Source organism: Aotus nancymaae, unplaced genomic scaffold, assembly GCF_030222135.1.
Source record: "Aotus nancymaae isolate 86718 unplaced genomic scaffold, 86718_ANA_hifiasm-v0.15.2.pri h1tg000033l, whole genome shotgun sequence".
In the NCBI taxonomy this organism is placed as follows: Eukaryota; Metazoa; Chordata; class Mammalia; order Primates; family Aotidae; genus Aotus; species Aotus nancymaae.
Genome location: NW_026988447.1, coordinates 12,872,018 through 12,887,242, shown reverse-complemented (window position 1 = coordinate 12,887,242; position 15,225 = coordinate 12,872,018). Strand labels below are relative to the sequence as shown.

Below are 15,225 nucleotides of genomic sequence, written 5' to 3'. Positions count from 1 at the left end.
TGTGAGTGGTGTTTGGTTTTCTGTTCCTGTGTTCGTTTGCTGAGAATGATGGTTTCCAGCTTCATCCATGTCCCTGCAAAGGACATAAACTTATACTTTTTATGGCTGCATAGTATTCCATAGTGTATATATGCCACATTTTCTTTAATCAATCTATCATTCACGGGCATTTGGGTTGGTTCCATGACTCTGTTTCAAAGCATTGTTTAAATAACCTGCTGATCCAAACCCTGATAACTTGCTATCTTTTTAATAAAATAATTTATAAATTTAATGAGAATGTTTCACTTTCAATACAAAAAAACAAAAAATGCTTTGAATCGATGCACTGACTGGGATTTGGATTACTGACTAGTGTTCCTATTGATTCTTGCGAAGTTATTAATCCTGATTGCAACAAAGAAGTGAACAGACAAGAGAGATGGATTTGGTGGTTTATGAGAAATTAAGGAAAATGGTCCTTATTTACTCCGTGAGCACACTTATTGAAATAGATGTATGATGACTTTGCCAATGTTAAAATAATATTGTTTTTATAAATAATATAATCTAAACTATATAATAATAAAATAGAATGCTAAACCTGTATTTAATCATTATCAGAATTTTGATTCAGAAATCTATAATTTATGATCTTAATAATGTTTAGAATTTGTTAAACATTTTACCTTATGTGAATTAAGGACAAAATACAAAAGCTGTTCAGAGCAAAAAAAAAAAAAAAGATTCTCTATTGTTTGTCTTTCATAGAATAGGATATGAATTTGTTATTTTGATTAATTTCTGAAACAAAAGACAAACACATCATGATATAACTTTACTCTTGATTTTAATGGCCCCTTTTGAAATAGAATTACATGATTGTCTCAAAACATAAGCATTTATGGTATATCATTAATGAGTCGTGATTTTAGTGGTTGTCTCATGAGTAGGTCAAATTTACTGTGCTTAGATTTTTTTTCTCACATATTCTTTATGAGCTTGTGCAGTTTCCACGTTAATTTACCAGAAATAAGATACACGTCACTTTTAGGAATACCCTAACTTCCCATGATTTTGTCCAATTAAATGAATTGAAGAAATTTAATGTTTCTAAACTAGACTAACAGAGAATACTAGTTGTATGACAAGTAAATAAGTTTTGCTGGGAAGATGTTGCTTAAGTGATAATATGGTTCAGCCAACAAGTGAACCAAAAATTAAATATTAACTAAGAGAAGGTAACCATTTCTGAAGTCATTCCTAGCAGAGGACTCAGATATATATAGGATTGAAGATCTTTCAGTTAAGTCTACGTGCAAAGGATGGTTTCTTGGAGCTTCCACAAATTTAAAACCATGAAACATCTATTATTGCTACTATTGTGTGTTGTTGTAGTTAAGTCCCAAGGTGGCAACGACAATACGGAGGTGAATTTTTTTTAAGCATTATTATATTATTACTAATATTATTAATTAAGATGTAATATAATCATATTATACGAATGTTATTTAAATGAAATTAGCGTTGCTTATAGTTACGAAATTGAGTTACTAACCTCTGACTTAATTGTATTTAAAGAATGTTTCATAGTATTTCTTATATAAAAAAGTAATTTCTTGTTTTCTGGGTTATCACCTTATTTTCTCAAGATGAAGATGGCTTAGCTAATGTAAGCTGTGTTTTTCTCACTTGCTATCCTGAGTACTGTGATTTTCATTTACTTCTAGCAACACAGGATTATAATTAAGAGAACAAGATTTGAAAATCTCAGACTATCAAATAATAAAAGAGCAGTATTTAAAAAAAAAAAACTGGTGGTAGGTAGATTGTTCTTTGGTGAAGAAAGGTAATATATTGTTACTGAGATTCCCATTTACAAAAACTATAAGCTTAAAAGCAAAATACATCAAGTGTAATAATAGAAAATGAAATACTTCTTTTTTCAGATGAAAAATTTAAATTAGAGGTAGTGTGTATTTTTATTATTAATAACATGTTATGAAACACGGTTCAGTCTAGTTTATTTGTAGAACAGTTTGTCCTCAACTATTATTTTTGATGACTTAATGATATTAATTTGCAGTTACTAAAAATGCAAAAATGCATTTAGGACAATGAATATGTAAGAAATTTAAATTTTATCATCAAATGTATCATGGCCAAATTTCTTACATATAGCATAGTATTATTAAACTAGAAAAAAGAATACACAATAATATTTAGATGAAGTGATTCATTTTGGATCATTGTTGAGTTTCAAGGGAACTTAGATGTTCTAATTATCAGACTTTACACAGAAGAACATATGGTTAATCTGGTTGTATGAGTAAAAAGGTATGGCTAATCTGGTTGAGTCTGGTTAATCATATTAGGTAAAAAAACTGTAAAGAATGTGTAAGACTAAATTTTTGTGAAGTACTCTGTTTACCAACTAGTCCTCACAGAGATAGTTTAATAGTTTAGGCTCCAGAATGGATTTTGATTATTCAACAAGTGGCCTTCATGCTTTCTTTAAGTGGTTTTCTTTAAGTATATAATTTTTCAAAGTATTTTTTTAAATTTCCATTTCTCTAGTAAAGCCAGACCATTCATGCTACCTCTCTAGTGGCACTCTGAAATTAAAAGAAAATAGTTTTCTCTTGTTATAATTTTATTTGTAATAAATAGATGTATCACATTTCTTAAAATTTGTTTTAGAGAGGATAAGCTCTGACTAGGACCATGCCTTCAATGTGAAATATGCCTATATCCTCCAAATCTTTACGTATTAAGGATGTATGTAGTCAACTGGTTAAACAGGAAAATCTGGAACCAACATGGCTGGGGTTTAATCCTAGCACCATCGTACTAAATGTTAAATAATATTATAACCTAATGAATAAATGACAATACAGTTCCAAATAGAGTTTATCTGATGACTTTTAGACTCACAAAATTGTAAGAGAGCTCAGTTGTTGCTCCATTGTTCCAAATCGTGTCATTTGTTAATTTGTAATTAAGCTCCAAAGGATGTAACTACTGACCAAAAAATAAGAATGTAGTTAATCCAAATCAAAACTTTCCTATTGCAATGGGTAGTTTCTGCTTTATTATCGTTTAATTTAATATTTTTAAATTAGCAAGTAATTTTAATTATAATACACAAGCCTTGAGAATTGTTTTAAATATAAGAAAATCATGGTGTTTGATAAAGAAATCATGTAGGAAATTTCAAGACAATGGTTTAACAAATAATTTTGTTAATAAAAGATTAGACTAAAAGTGAAATTAGCAGTGGAGAGGCCACTCAAACTGTAGTACTTGTTATGTGTGATTCTAATAAAATTAATAATGAACACTTATTATTGCCAAGTACTGTTCTGAGGCTACCATACACAATAAGTTATTTAATCCTTACAGTAACTTTATAAGGCAAATACAAACTATTATTATGCTTATTTTACATTTGAGGAAACTGGAGCACAGATAAAGCAACTTGCCCAAGGTCCCATAGCTAGTAAGAGGTAGGATCAAGACTTGCAAGCAGCCTAGCTCAGAGTATCTTATGAGGGTCAGATATTGTCTTATTAAAAATAAATTCTAATTAACCATTGATAAGTCTTTAATGTCTCTTAAATATGTTTGTATAGGAGTCTAATCATCAATTCACAAAAATTGAAAGTAGGGAAGTGATTAACAATAATCATAGGAATCTAATAATCCAAGTGGCTTGAGAATATTCATTCTTCTTGACAGTATAGATCCTTACAGTTTTGTGTGTTCCAATGTATGTTGTAGGAATATGAGATCATTACTATTCATAATCTGATACAGCTTTGTCCTAAGGCTTCTCTTTAAAAACTACACTGCATCATAGCTTTTTGTGCAGTTGGTCTTTCTACTGTTACTGAACAGTAAGCAATCTACAGATTCATCATCACCAACCAGCCAGTTGATGCATCTTAGGCAAATCATCAAGCTTGTGATAACCTAAATTATAAAATAAGGTTGTTAGAATAGTTACATTCCAAATCTTCTGTAACACTCTGCATTTTATTTCTTCCTGGTTCCTTGTAGGGCATCTTTGGTGCCCGTGGTCATCGACCCCTTGACAAGAAGAGAGAAGAGGCTCCCAGCCTGAGGCCTGCCCCACCACCCATCAGTGGGGGTGGTTATCGGGCTCGTCCAGCCAAAGCAGATCAATCTCAAAAGAAAGTAGAGAGAAAAGCCCCTGATGCTGGAGGCTGTATTCACGCTGACCCAGACCTGGTGGGTGCACTGACATTTCTTGCAGTGGTGGTTCTCTCACACAGAGAAAGCCTGTATTCATGGTGGGCCCCTAATGTTTCACTGACCTGCATTCCCATCATTGTTATTTTGTTTATTTTGTAAATAAAATTCAAAACATAAACATATTGGGCCTCTGGTTTAGGCCTCCTTTCTTGTTTTCTTTGGCCTGGGCCCAAAATTACAAATTAGGATATGTGGGTGCTATCTTTCCTTTTGTATTTTGCCCACTGCCTTTGTTCAATTGGTAAAATCTTCATAGCCCAGTTCTTCTGGGGTAAGGAATATTGTAAATCTCCATAAGAGTATGATGATGACTTTTGAATTTCTGGTGTTATAGAAAATCAAATAATAAGTTTTTATGTTGACTAATCATATTCCTGAATTTTCCTATGTGCTATTTTAACGAATGTCCATGACCCAAATCCTTCATCTAATGCCTGCTATTTTCTTTGTTTTTAGGGGGTGTTGTGTCCTACAGGATGTCATTTGCAAGACGCTTTGCTACAACAGGAAAAACCAATCAGAAACAGTGTTGATGAGTTAAGTAACAATGTGGAAGCTGTTTCCCAGACCTCCTCTTCTACCTTTCAGTACATGTATTTGCTAAAAGATATGTGGCAAAAGAGGCAGAAGCAAGTAAAAGGTAGCTATCCTTGTGCTTTCCATTTTTTTCTCAGCTATAAAATTGTAACTGTTGACTGCCACAAGAATGCATGGTTGTGAGAAGGTTAACATTTCTGGGTTAGTTAAATAGCATTCATACTGCTTTCGGGCACCTTCCCCTGCATCTTGCCAGATAAGCAGTATTCAGCTCATTCCCAGTCTGGCATCAGTAAGTATGATTTCTTTGAAAATTCCACTATGACTCCTTATTTTTAGCATACAAAAAACTTGCAACTCAGAAGATAATAGTCACAGAGTGGAAAAAAAAATCCTAGCATTTATAGTTTTAACATTTAAGGTTTTGAATGAGAGAGTTACCCATAATATATTCAATTGTACTGTGGATAATGAATAACACCTAACCTGTGAATCTTGAGATTGGAATGTTGAGTGCTGCTGGCTTGGCAGTCAGGAATCAGCTAGCGCATGAGCCTGGCACAGGCATTTCAGTGAGTAGCATACCCACATTTGGAAATTTTTCAAAGAAATCAAAGGAATCATGACATCTTATAAATTTGAAGCTTCTGCTATGCTTATGTGAAATGGATAAATATATACTCTATAAGATGTTGAACTTTTCAGATGGAAGGCCCAAATAGTGCTTTCTCCTCTTTTCCCTTATGAAGAAAATAAACATTTTGAATTTATTACTAGGCAAAATCTTTAGCTTATTCCTACGGTAAATTACTGGTATGGTAGTTAGGCTATATGTTAATTTGTATATGCCATGGACCAAATCATTCCCCTAAATATGACTATATATCATAACTGCTTGGTGGTAGCTCAGTATTTATTAGTTTATTCTCAGAAAATCAAAATTGTATAGTTAAAGATGTTAGTTTCATGAGGCAAAAATGCTGACTATTTCTACGTAATTTCATTTTTCCAGATAATGAAAATGTAGTAAATGAGTACTCCTTAGAACTGGAAAAGCACCATTTATATATAGATGAGACTGTGAATAGTAATATCCCAACTAACCTTCGTGTACTTCGTTCAATCCTGGAAAACCTGAGAAGCAAAATACAAAAATTAGAATCTGATGTCTCAGCTCAAATGGAATATTGTCGCACCCCATGCACTGTCAGTTGCAACATTCCTGTGGTGTCTGGCAAAGGTAACTGGTTAACAAACGTATTTCTAGAGAGTTCCAGAAAAACTCACACTCCAAAAATAAGAGAACCAAAAAAAAAAAGAGCAGATTTTCTCACAGGTCATAATAATGTTATAGTACATCACAAAGCTATCCTTAGCCTGTTGTGTTTTGACCCAGCCTGATGCATTTGCTGGTTTTGATGAGCAGGACAGGGCACAGGATATTGATGGTGGCAGTCACAGGGGTGGCTGATGTGTGCACGTGTGTGCTGGCTTGAGCAGATGGCAGGATCACAGATAGATGTAGAGGTTTCTCTATCTTGTATGTTCTGGAAGCTTGTGGATATTTCAGGACGCAAAAGGTGGAGAAGAGCTTTTTCAGACTCTCGGCAGATAAACGTCCTCAAAACTGCATTTGATTTACTAAAGTAAAATGAAAATCTAATATTTGTTAAATTATTCTCAAAGGTCTATAATAAAATATTCTTTAATAAGCTATGTAATGTTATCTTAAAGAATTTGTGACTAATGACTAAGTAATTATGTTGTAAGCCCCTGAACATAATGTCTTACTTTTGCAGAATGTGAGGAAATTATCAGGAAAGGAGGTGAAACATCTGAAATGTATCTCATTCAACCTGACAGTTCTGTCAAACCATACAGAGTATACTGTGATATGAACACAGAAGGTGGAGGTAAGTTTTGGACGGTTGTCGACCTGTAATTATTTAGATACCATAAAATGCCAGGAAGCAAAGCCAGGTGTGGCGGGTCATGCCTGTAATTCCAGCACTTTGGGAGGCCAAGGTGGGTTGATCACTTGAGCCCAGGATTCTGAAACTAGTCTGGGCAACGTAATGAGACCCTGACTCTACAAAAAATAAAAAAATATTATCTGGGTTGGTAGTATGTGCCTGTAGTTCCAGCTATCCAGGAGGTTGAGGTGGGAGGATCACCTGAGCCCACAAGCTGGAAGCCTGATCATGCTACTGCACTGAAGCCTTGGTAATGGAAGATAGTGAGATCCTGTCTCAAAAAATAATTTAAAAAAAAATAGAAAGTCAAGAAACAAGGCTTAGCTCTAAAATCTAACACAGCTGACAATGAGTCATTTGATTTGGAATTCAACCTGATATTTGAAAAGTTATGAAATGTCTATAATTCATAATTTGGGGTAACATACAGCACTTGGAGTTTTCAAAGATTTTACAAGTTTTCCTCTCATATTTATTTCCTTGTTGTATCTATTTTAGAGCACAAATATAGGTGAATACAAAATGAATGGAATGGACAGGGGATTCAGATATTCTTCTGAAAGTGACATGATTTGCTGTTGCTTAATATGCTCTTTTTGTTTCTGTCAACCAAAGGATGGACTGTGATTCAGAACCGTCAAGATGGTAGTGTTGACTTTGGCAGAAAATGGGATCCATATAAACAGGGATTTGGAAATATTGCAACCAACACAGATGGGAAGAATTACTGTGGCCTACCAGGTAACAAACAGGCATACAAAATAAAATTATTCTATTTGAAATGGGATTTTTTGTTCATTAAAAAACATATGGCCAGTCATGGTGGCTCACACCTGTAATCCCAGCACTTTAGGAGGCCAAGGTGGGCAGATCACGAGTTCAAGAGTTAGAGACTATCCTGGCCAACATGGTGAAACCCGTCTCTACTAAAAGTACAAAAATTACCTGGGTGTGGTGGCACACACCTGTAGTTTCAGCTACTCAGGATGCTGAGGCAGGAGAATTGCTTGAACCCGGGAGGTGGAGGTTGCAGTGAGCTAAGATTGTGCCACTGAACTCCAGTGTGGTGACAGAGCGAGACTCCATCTAAAAAAAAAAAAAAGCATACAGTGTTGGAAGCCTGTTTTGGCAATTAAGAAGAGTTTCCTGACAAAAATGTGGAAGCTAAAGATAAGGGGGAAAAGGCAGTTTTCAGTTTCCCAGAATTTTATTTTTGGTGAGATTTTATTTGTTTTCCTTTTAGGTGAGTATTGGCTTGGAAATGATAAAATTAGCCAGCTTACCAAGATGGGATCCACAGAACTTTTGATTGAAATGGAGGACTGGAAAGGAGACAAAGTAAAGGCTGAATATGGAGGATTCACTATACAGAATGAGGCCAACAAATACCAGATGTCAGTGAACAAATACAAAGGAACAGCCGGCAATGCCCTCATGGATGGAGCGTCTCAGTTGGTAGGAGAAAACAGGACCATGACCATTCACAACGGCATGTTCTTCAGCACGTATGACAGAGACAATGACGGCTGGTATGTGTGGCACTCTTTGCTCCTGCTTTAAAGGTCCCACTAATATTATTATTCAGAATCAATAATAACATTTTTAATAGCTATCGTTTCCTGGGCACTTACTGTGAGCCATCATACTAAGCTCTTTACGCATCACTCTAAAGCATTTCAACTATAAGGTAGACATTATTATTCTCGTTTTACAGATGAGGTTTAGAGAGATTAAGTGACTTGTCCAATGTCACACAACTACCCAGAGATAGAACTAGAATTTGAGAACAGTTACTTTCTGATTAATGACATTTAGATAAATACCTATATCTCTATATTTTAATATGCACGTGAAAACTTTCATTTTCATTTCTGGGGTTCTCTGATACTAAGGGATGTAAAAACTATTATTCCGGTATAAAGTAACCAATACAGTCCCTACATGGATTGGCCACATAGGCTCAGTTTTCTCTCTTTCTTGCTATAGGGCACAGGAGGTCTTTGGTGTATTACTGTGACTCTATGTACAGCATCCAGAGGAAAGAGTACTGTGCACACAAGTGTAGCACTCTTCTATGGATAATCTGCAAAAAGTAACATGACCATTGTACTTCTGTTTCTAATAATACCAAACACATTTCCTTTCAGGGTAACAACAGATCCCAGAAAACAGTGTTCTAAAGAAGATGGTGGTGGATGGTGGTATAATAGATGTCATGCAGCCAATCCAAATGGCAGATACTACTGGGGTGGAAAGTACACCTGGGACATGGCAAAGCATGGCACAGATGATGGTGTAGTATGGATGAATTGGAAGGGGTCATGGTACTCAATGAAGAAGATGAGTATGAAGATCAGGCCCTTCTTCCCAAAGCAATAGTCTCCAAAATGTAGATTTTTACTCTTCTATAGGTAACAACATTTTTGTACATTATGTTATTGGAATTTTCTTTCATACATTATATTCTTTAAAACTCTCAAGCGGTTGTGAGTGCGACTTTTTGGAAAAAGTATAGGATAAACTACATTAAAAATAGCACACAATTTTCTTTCGTAGTCTTCATTTCTCCTTCTCACCGAGAAGTAACTGAAAGTATAATCTTGACAGAGTTGGTGTTCATAATTTCAATTCTAGTTGACTGTGAGAACTTTCAAATAAGGAAGAGGGATGTTTGATCCTTATTGTAGGAAAACCATGAGGGAAAGGAAAAACTGATGTTTAAAAGTCCACTTTTAAAACTATATTTATTTATGTAAGATGTGTCAAAGAAAACTTCCAAAAAGATTTATTAATTAAACCAGACTGTTGCAATAAGTTAATGTTTCCTTGTTTTGTGATCCACGCATCCAATGAGTTAGGTTTTGCACTCATAAGGAAGGAGAAGCATTCATAACCGCAAATATCTAATAAACCAGTGTTGAACATTTGCAGATTTAATATATGACTCTATACCATAGAAAAACCACCACTCTGCCACTTAAATAGACTTCAGGATCAGAGATTCCAAGAGGACAATCTGGATCAAGTCTTCACCAAGTGTTTTCTAAGGAAAATAATAAAATAGGGAGCAGAATGTGCCTATTGCCCATAGAAATGAGGTCTATTCTTGTCCTCATTTAGGCTTTTCCTTTTTACATAGTTATACCAGAACTAAAGTAAAAGTGGGTTTTCTGTTCTTTCTACTTCTCTCTATGAAATGGGCATATTATCTCAACACCACTCCAGCTGCCCCTGGGCAACCATATGACCCTAGGTCCTCCACCCCTAATGAATCATCATTGCCACCCATTTTTTATAGTACTTACTGTTCTTAAGCTTATCCTCTTAATCTTTTCATGTAAGCAAAGCTCATTAATTTCTATCTTGGAAATGCTACTACTCTCTTTAATTTCTCATCAAACCCAACTTTAACTTTTGACCTGGTTTCTCTGCCACAAGTTCTGTCCCACTGGAGCCTGTACTCACCTACTCCTTTGCCATCACATTTAATAGAAAATTCTCATCAAGTTACTTTCCTGCTTAACGTTAGCTCCTTGTTATCTATATCCAAATTTCCTAAATTTAAATTTTTTACTTGGAGGTAAGAATGGTCCCAGTACCATCTCCTCTTCCCTTCACCATAACCTACATTTTTGTCACAATAAGTTTTTCACCATTCTAGGACAGGTCAGGCCCTTTAAAAAATTCAACAGCTTTATTAAGGTATAACTGATATACAAAAAATAATAATTCTGCACATGTGTCATGCTGGAGCCCTGTTGATTTCAACAGGTATGACTTCATGTCCAAGAAGGGACCTGGAGCCAGTGAATGGGACATACGGTTTATTTAGGACTTAAATACATTTGTGGTCCAGTGGCGGTGGGCTGGACAGGAGGATTGCTACTATTTGTAAAGAGTATTTGCAGTTTATATAATATTTCTACTTAGCACGCACCATCTAGCAGTCTCCATTTAACCCAAAATAAAAGGCCTTTGCCCATCCTGTGTTCCAAGGGACAGGCAGGGAGTTCAAGTGTCCTTGAGAAATAAGAAGGGAACCTCTGGGTTGGTCATTCCTGGACTCTTTAGCTTAGGACTCTGAACACACATTCTTCTTAGACCATACAGTTATTCTCAGGGTATGCTTGCGTTATTGCTGTCAGGTGCATCTGCCATACAAAGTGTTTAACAGATACAATTTTTTGATTTTGGAAATATACGTATAACCATGATATCATTGGCACAGTCAAGATATTAAATATAGCCATCACCTCCAAAAGTTTCCTCGTGTTCATTTTTTTTATGGTAAGAACATTTAATATGAAATACTATCAACAGATTTTTAAGTGCACAATATTGTATTACTAATTTTAGGTACTGTACAGCAGATCCCTAGAGTGTGCTTATCTAGCATATATGAAATTTTACCTCAGTTTCTCCCTACTTCCCATCCCCTGGCAACTACCATTCTCTTTTCTGCTTTGATTATTTCAGATACTTCATATAAGTCAAATCATGCAGTCGTCTTTTGCACTGTTGGTAGGAATGTAAAATGGTGCAGTCACTATGGAAAGAAAGGTGGAGGCTCCTCAAAAATTAAAAAAATTGTAATTACCATATGATCCAGCAATCTCACTTCTGGGTGAGATACTTCCAGAAGAACTGATATCAGGATCTCGAAGCTGTATTTGTACATCCATGTTCATTGTAACATGATTCACAATGTTCAGGTCCTTTTATACGATGCTCTCATTGCGACAATGTCTTCCTCCCAACATCATCTGACAAATGACTACCTGTTTTCGAAGCTCACTTTAAATGTCAGTGCCCAGAGAAGACTTTCTGAAACCCTTGGGTAAATTTTGGCCCTTTTTGACAGTGAATGCCTGTACCCTTTTCCTTCACTAATGACGAGCTCTTATTCAGCTTTGATTCCAGAATCATCAGCTGCGAGAAAGGCTAATTTTCATACACTTGTGAATACTGGATGACTAAATCCAGTGATGATCAAAGTCTTGAATATCTTCTTTTTTAAATGTAGAACCCATTTTCCATTGAAGGCGTACAGAGAAACTCAACACGCAAAAATCTTGAATGTGGAACTTTTGGGGCAAGACTGACAGTAGCAAAAGTTCACTGAATGAAGGCTGGGGGGTGGAAGGACTGCAGTCCTCAGACCTTTGCTCACTCCTTATGTGCACACAGAGGATCAAATGAATCCCTCGAGTTTGAGGCAATGCCACAGAAGAAAAACCACTAAAATAGATAATCTGACGATCAATCCATAGTTAATGCACAAATAGAAAAAACACAGAGACCACTCCCAGGTGATAAGTAAGTCTATATAGAAAGAAATACACTTTCCTGGCTGGGCATGGAGGCTCACACCTGCAAACCCAGCACTTTGAGAGGATATGGTGGAAAGATTGCTTCAGGGAAGGAGTTAGAGGCCAGACTGGCAACATAGTGAGACCCTGTCTCTACTATAAAATTTGTAAAAAACAAATAAAAACACAATAACAAAAAAAAAATGCATTTTCTTAAAGTGTCATTTGGTAAGAAATGTTATGTATCTGATTTTGTCCATTCAGGCATCACAATTTTGAATATAATAAAAAGGTAGCTTCCCCTAGGTAGAATATAGAAAAGAGTATCAACAAGATTATTCAACTCATGATTTTAAGACAATAATAGAAAGATAGTTGGAAGTTATTAATCCCACACTGTGGCATGAGAACTGTAATATATATATTATTATATAATTAGGACTGAAATAACGTAACAAACTACAATGGTTACATGCACTTGGGACAGAAACTTCTAGTTCCTCTTTATGTACGAACCAACACAAACAGCTAACTCAGGGATGGTTTTTAAACTGACTACAGATTCCCATCATGGAGCAAAAATATGGATGATATGACGCATTACCAGCTGCAGTAGCTCAGCTCACATTTCTGTTTAAACATTACACACTTAATACCCTGTATGTTGCTCATTTAAACCTATAGACTTCTTTTAAAAATGCAGATTTCTTGGTACTAACCTAGGTTTATTACATCAGAGTCTCTACAGGGAAAGAGCCTGAGTCTTTATTTTTAAATAAATGTCCCTGAGAGTTACTGATCACTGGTTGGATTTCAGAATTACTGATAGAGAAGACATTTGTATTTATCTGAGACTCCCTTGATATTTCTTACCTGCTATCCTTTTCACTCAATTACTGATCATGAGGCAATTTTTTGAGCAAATAGTCATCCTTGAAATAACCTTGAATGACTTCATAGGTTTAGGACTGCCTATGTTTACTACTGGACTTGGATTTAATATGTCTCCAAATGCTGGAAGCACTATTTCCGCTATGCTGCCACTAGTCTCTGGTGGTTCTCAAGGTTGGACTTCAAATTCTCTTGAAGTATAGAAAAGAATTAGAGACATTACCTCTCACAGGTACACAGAGCCAATGCTTCAGTTTTTGAAACCCATCCTTACCCTCACTGTTGCATGTGATCTGATACTCTTGCTTGAAATTCTTCTGGTGTGCAGCTCTGCACCATGTAGCAATGAATTGGTATATAGTAATTCATACACATGGAAAGTGGAATCACTGAGTTCTTTTTTTTTTTTTTTTTTTTTTTGAGTCAGAGTTTCACTCTTGTCCAAGCTGGAGTGCAATGGTGCGATCTCGGCTCACCACAACTCCTGGATTCAAGCGATTCTCCTGCCTCAGCCTCCAGAGTAGCTGGGATTACAGGTATGCACCACCAAACCCGGCTAATTTTGTATTTTTAGTAGAGATGGGGTTTCTCCATATTGGTCATGCAGGTCTTGAACTCCCAACCTCAGGTGATCTGCCCACCTTGGCCTCCCAAAGTGCTGGGATTACAGGTGTGAGCCACCGTGCCTGGCCAACTGATATTTATTTTAACAACATTAATTGTGGTATTAAGTAATGAAAGTAACCTGTATTCTTTGTGGACATTTAGGGAAATACAGAAATGATTAGAACCATTTATAACTTCGACACAAGCAGTGGAGCAGCTAATACCTTCATATATGTTCTTATCTTTACCTGTACATGTTTTAGTACCTGAATTTTTCACATTGTGTCATGAAAAGTTTTCCATACTATTTAGCATTCTTCTACAGTATCATTTTCTGTAATTTGCTTTTTAATGACCATATAATATTCCATTATGGGAATTTATTTAAACAGTCTCCTCTCATTTCACATTTAGGTTTTTTCCAACCTTTTTGTATTAAAGAGAGTACTGACATTAACATCCTTCTCTGTAAGCCTTTTATGCGTTTATATTATATAATACATTCTATACATTATTTATAATATAAATTTTTTGTTTTAAAATATTTATTTTATAGTGTTTACACATTATAAACATTTATTTATAATACAATATTTATTTATTTCTAGGATAAATTACTTGGAGCAGAATATCTGGAGGAAATAAAAGATTTTGGACTGAGCACAGTAGCTTGTGCTATAATCCTAGCACTCTGGAAGGTTGAGGACTGCTTAAACCCAGCAGGTCCAGGCTGCAGTGAGCCCTGACTGTGCTACTGCACTACAGCCTGAGTGACAGAGTGAGAACCTGTCTCAGAAAAAAAAACACAGGTTTTGGCTTTAAACATATATATATATATTCAAGTAACTCTCCAGAAAGATTGTGTTGATTCACCTCGGATGCACAGAATTACGTATATAAGTTTTATTTTGCTTCTCCATCACTAATATTATGATTACTTTATTAAGAGTCATAATATTAGTAACTAGTATTTTAATATCTTTACTAATACAAGTAAGAGATTTAAAAATGTTTAATGACCATTTTACTATCTTCTTCTGTGAATTACTTATCTATGTCCTTTCCTCAATTTTCTTTTTTTTGCTTTTCTTTTCTTTCTTTCTTTTTTTTTTTTTTTTTGAAACAGAGTCTTGCTCTGTCACCCAGGCTGGAGTGCAATGGCATGATCTTGGCTCACTGCAACTTCTGCTTCCTGGGCTTAGGTGATTCTCCCACCTCTGCCTCCCAAATAGCTGGGACCACAGGCATGCATCACCATACCTAGCTAATTTTTTTGTATATTTTGTAGAGACAGGGTTTTGCCATGTTGCCCAGGCCGGTCTCGAACTCGTGGACTAAAGCGATCTGCCTTTCCTAACCTCCCAAAGAGCTGGGATTATAGGTGTGAGCCACCGTGCCTGGCCCTTTCCTCAATTTTCCATTAGCAAAGACATCTTTTATGTGAATTACTCATTATGTAATACGTAGGATAGCAATCAGGAACATAGTATTTTCCTCTATTTATACAAATATTTTAATTTGTAAGTGATTTACACTGGTAGTTATATACTTATGCAAATAGTCTTAACTGGTACAAATATTCATTATCAGACCCTTTCTCTTCTTCTCCCAACCAAGATGTGATCAACAGATGATACATCTTTTTGTTTGTTTTT

The 15,225-nt window shown here is 35.5% G+C and overlaps 1 protein-coding gene across 1 annotated transcript; it reads left to right on the top strand.

Annotated features, from left to right (window-relative positions):
- Positions 1–1,277: 1,277 nt before the first annotated feature.
- FGB (fibrinogen beta chain) lies at positions 1,278–9,578 on the top strand. The gene is made up of 8 exons (XM_012448516.2): positions 1,278–1,409; positions 4,039–4,230; positions 4,711–4,894; positions 5,804–6,031; positions 6,591–6,704; positions 7,380–7,505; positions 8,008–8,293; positions 8,912–9,578. Exons 1-8 carry the CDS (start codon positions 1,305–1,307, stop codon positions 9,141–9,143), a joined length of 1,467 nt encoding a protein of 488 aa, XP_012303939.2. The 5' UTR covers positions 1,278–1,304; the 3' UTR covers positions 9,144–9,578.
- The last annotated feature ends 5,647 nt before the right edge of the window (positions 9,579–15,225 follow it).